The sequence below is a fragment of the Temnothorax curvispinosus genome, unplaced genomic scaffold (assembly GCF_003070985.1).
Source record: "Temnothorax curvispinosus isolate PA1 unplaced genomic scaffold, ASM307098v1 QBEX01000967.1, whole genome shotgun sequence".
Lineage (NCBI taxonomy): Eukaryota > Metazoa > Arthropoda > Insecta > Hymenoptera > Formicidae > Temnothorax > Temnothorax curvispinosus.
In genome coordinates, this window is record NW_020210747.1 from 1 (window position 1) to 3,811 (window position 3,811).

A 3,811-nucleotide genomic window follows, 5' to 3' on the forward strand; every position below is an offset into this window, starting at 1 on the left:
ATATTGGATCACGAGATGAAGCCCGCTCCTCAGACGATCTGTAATTCAGATTGTCTCGCGAGGTAGAATCACCATTCGCGATTCGGTACGCCCCGTTTTGATTGATCACGTCTGTATTTTTATTTATTTTGTGTGTCTGCGCGCGCGCGCACGTGTGTGTTTGTGTTTCGATTCACTTTTCGGGCGCGCGCGCGCGCGCATAGAATTATTATTTAATTTTATTAATATTATAAATAATAATCAATAATTTTTAATCATTTATTAAATAAAATTCTCTTTAAATTCTAACGCGAATTGCAGAATTGCAGATCGTCCAAGGTAGATCCTTGATATCTCATTTCGACTTGCGTTATCTAAACTAACTTGTGCGCGCGCACGCGTATGTATTTTCTGCCTATCCTTTTTATTTATAGAATTCTCCATAATCTATCGCGACTTGATAAACGCGTTGACGATATACACAGAAGTACAATCCGTAAATAGCGTTATCAAGAAGTATGTATAAGAGACATCAAATTTTGACTGTAAACGGACTTTCAATCGGCTTGGGCATACACACACACACAGATTTTTGTGATGAAAAAATCGAAGGAAAGTAATCGGTCTACGGTTATTTCCCTCATAAACTCGAGCACAATCGGGAAAGTATTGAAAGGCGGATATATGCGCAGACAATCGTGACTTTCCTTCCGCTTCTTTACAACGTGTCTCTTAATTACTTAAAACATACGTAACTCACCATTACATTGGCCACATCCATACGCTTTGCCGAGCATGGAGACGGCTGTGGTTATACGAAGGGTACTTAAATCTGGCATTGGAAGCGGTAATTGCTGCTCCATTTGTGCCATTTTGCCTGTAAAAGGAAAACGACAGACGTGTTGAGAGACACAACGGGGGAAGTTAGCATTGGCAAAAATTCACGTTTTCTATTGCGAAGCTGTCGCGAGGCAAAACTGCAAAAAGAAAAAATAAAGAAGAAGAGGGAAGAGGCAAAAAAAAGAACAAAACGTAGATTTAAGCGGTGAAAAATTTAATTTCTACGACCTTAATATATATAGAGACTGTACAGACTGTGCGAGACTTTGTTATACACAAGTTGACACACACACACATGAGAGAATAACGCATGCATAACGCTTTTTACTTGCAGAGACTTTCTATTTTACATTAGCGCTCCGAGAATCCGTGCGACGAATCCGCAGTGCTCCCTGAAAACGGAGGTCGTGTGCGATCGTTCCGAGCCGGTCATCACGTTCAGTCTTCGTGAGTATAATAGCAAAAGTATGGAATTGTTCACGTCGCCGTTCACGTTTCAGTGCGTAATCGTTTATCGTCCAATTCATTCACGTGAGCGTTCGTACAATGCGGAAAGGTATAAACAAAAAAAAAAGAGTATAAAAAAGTGGCTCTTACTCGCCTTTATATGTACTTTATCAATTTGATTGTAATCTGGGGCCTGTTGCATAATGATTTGCAAGTTAATAATACAAGTTCTTTTACATGTTATTTCAATAATATTATTAATTTGTAAATCATTATGCAACAGGCCTTTGGAGAGCTTTATTATTTTTTTTTGTATAAAAAAAGAATATTTTACAAAGCGAAAGATGCGTAGGGTGATTAAATTGAGCGTTCTTGCGACAAATCTCGTTCGACAAATCTTTAGGAAATCGCCCGCGCTAATTAGAACTCTATTCCGCGAATCGATGAAGTTAATATCGTGTTTACACTCGTCTGGATTGTTCGTCTAGAGTTTTTTTTTTCTTTTATACCTTTTCTTTTCTGTGACCATGATCACGCGCAGATGCAAGCAAGTAGGTCATCCTCGGACCTGTTTATTTTCCAGAGTCAGGTGAAAAAGTAGTGTTAAAAACGGCCCTTTTGACAAGCCTGAACGTTTTGGAGCTTTACAACAAGCACATCACTAGTCTGATTCCGCCCGATCCGGCTGTGGTCGAGGCTAAAAAAGCGCTCGAGGAAGAGAAGAGAAAGAAGAAAAAGCGACCGCACCATAAAAGAAAATTATACAGCAAGCGTAGAGGAGTGATACTCTAATTTAATTGGCAACTTATTGGACCGCTTATGATTGGTAATAAATCAAATTGTGTTTACACGGTGTGAGTTTTTTTTTTTTTAATCTACTCAACGAAAAACGCGTATTTTGAATCGTATGAAAGATGCTCGAATTGTATTAAATAATTTAATCAAAATAGTTGATTGCAATAAGCCGATCGTAAAAAAGAAAAGGAAAAAAACACTAGTTATATTAATTTAAGATGTACGGGAAGGAAAATGACATAAACAAGGCGGTTCAAAAGGCGAATAATAAAAATTACAATTTAAGACTTATCGACACGATCTACAGTCAATTTCCAGCCTTCACCGATGTGTTTGACGAAGAAACCTGGTATGTTTTTGTCATTTGCTTTGTGGCGGGTACTTTTCTGGTGGCGTTTATTCTTTCGAAGTACATAACTATAAAACCTCGTGAGTAGGCCTGTTGAGTAAGATTGTGCATAGCGAATTCAGTTCGCAAAATGTCTCGTATATTTGCTTGTCAAACTGCATTTCTACACACTTAATGTCATTAATTTTTTTTACGCGCATCGCAACCATGTAAACTTTACGATATAAAATCTCACGCAATCAGAGGAATAAAATTCTGCGTTAATTACTATTGTAAGAAGAGATATACGTCTTCATAAATGTAATGTGTCACAAATCGTTTATGCTGATAATAAAATGTTATTAAAAAAACAAAAAATACGCAGTCTGGTCCTCCAAGTTAGGGGTTGGGCGCTAGGTTAACAATCTGTTAAACCCGTTGAAAATTATTGTTAAGAAACTAAAACAGCTTCGAATTAGTCACAGCGACCGGTCATGATTCTTGAGGTGCTAAACTTCGGGCTATAGCTTGACTCGAGCTGTAGTGCCATCGAAGAAGAAAAAGATTCAATCTTATATGAAACATGTTAGGTAAATTCATGATTTTTATATATAATAAATTATAATATAATTATTCCCGAAAAATTTATATAAATTTTATATAGAATTAAAGTTCTCATAAGAAAAAAGAATATTCAAACAATTTCTGCGTTAGATATTAATTGCAGCTACAAACAGGAGATATATATGATACTTATACAAATGCATTACAGATATATAAAACAGCGTGTAAACAGCGACAAGTGATTTCTTAGGCAAATCCAAATTAAAAAGTTTGTAACAATTATTTAGGAGCCATAGTTTTAATTGCACTGCAATTTTCATCATCTGTTTTTTATGATAAAAACATTTGATTTACACAGAGCTATTATTTTAACATATTTAGTTAGCTTGCTTCCTATTTGAACATTATACGCTCCTTATCGAAAAATACAATTAATTTCTCAACAATAATTAAAAACCGCTAAGATAGTTAGATATTGCACAATTTATATTTATATATTTTTTTCTTATTTACAGCGGTTAATTATAATTTTAAGAAACTTACTCTCTTTCTACATTACTCATTAGTTGCATCGGTATAATTATTTCTGTAGCAATATTTTCTCGCAATATCACGAATATATCTGATTCTATTCTTGCTAGCACATACATAGCGCAATATCTAGCGCGCTTAGAGAAACGTGAATTTTCTATTGCTCTGAGATGCTTCCATGCGATTAATGGCAGAATGCACAAAAAATAACGCAAAATATCGCCCAAACAAACTACGAGAAGTTCGGCAGACCGGTGTGATTCTCGTTTCTCAAGTTTGCCGAGTAGTTTTGCCTCTCCTTTCTTCTGCCCATCTCTCTTCTCCTCG

The 3,811-nt window shown here is 36.0% G+C and overlaps 2 protein-coding genes across 3 annotated transcripts; both read left to right on the forward strand.

Moving 5' to 3' along the window:
* Nucleotides 1–1,119: 1,119 nt before the first annotated feature.
* On the forward strand, nt 1,120–2,114 carry LOC112459285 (the record flags this gene model as incomplete). The annotated part of the gene is made up of 2 exons (XM_025023329.1): nt 1,120–1,266; nt 1,850–2,114. Coding segments are annotated over 2 exons (356 nt in total), but the record flags the coding sequence as incomplete, so codon positions are not given.
* LOC112459293 lies at nt 2,001–2,979 on the forward strand. 2 transcript variants are annotated; one of them, XM_025023339.1, is made up of 2 exons: nt 2,001–2,092; nt 2,280–2,979. In XM_025023339.1, the coding sequence occupies exon 2, from the start codon at nt 2,280–2,282 to the stop codon at nt 2,496–2,498; it is 219 nt and encodes a 72-aa protein (XP_024879107.1). In that variant the 5' UTR covers nt 2,001–2,092; the 3' UTR covers nt 2,499–2,979. The 2 variants fall into 2 exon arrangements, with proteins under 2 accessions (XP_024879107.1, XP_024879103.1); XM_025023335.1 differs by lacking the exon at nt 2,001–2,092 and having other exon boundaries at nt 2,216–2,979.
* The last annotated feature ends 832 nt before the right edge of the window (nt 2,980–3,811 follow it).

What these genes read in the sequence shown, in the direction of transcription:
- LOC112459293 (XM_025023339.1), top strand. Translation starts at nt 2,280, where the DNA reads ATGTACGGGAAGGAAAATGACATAAACAAGGCGGTTCAAAAGGCGAAT.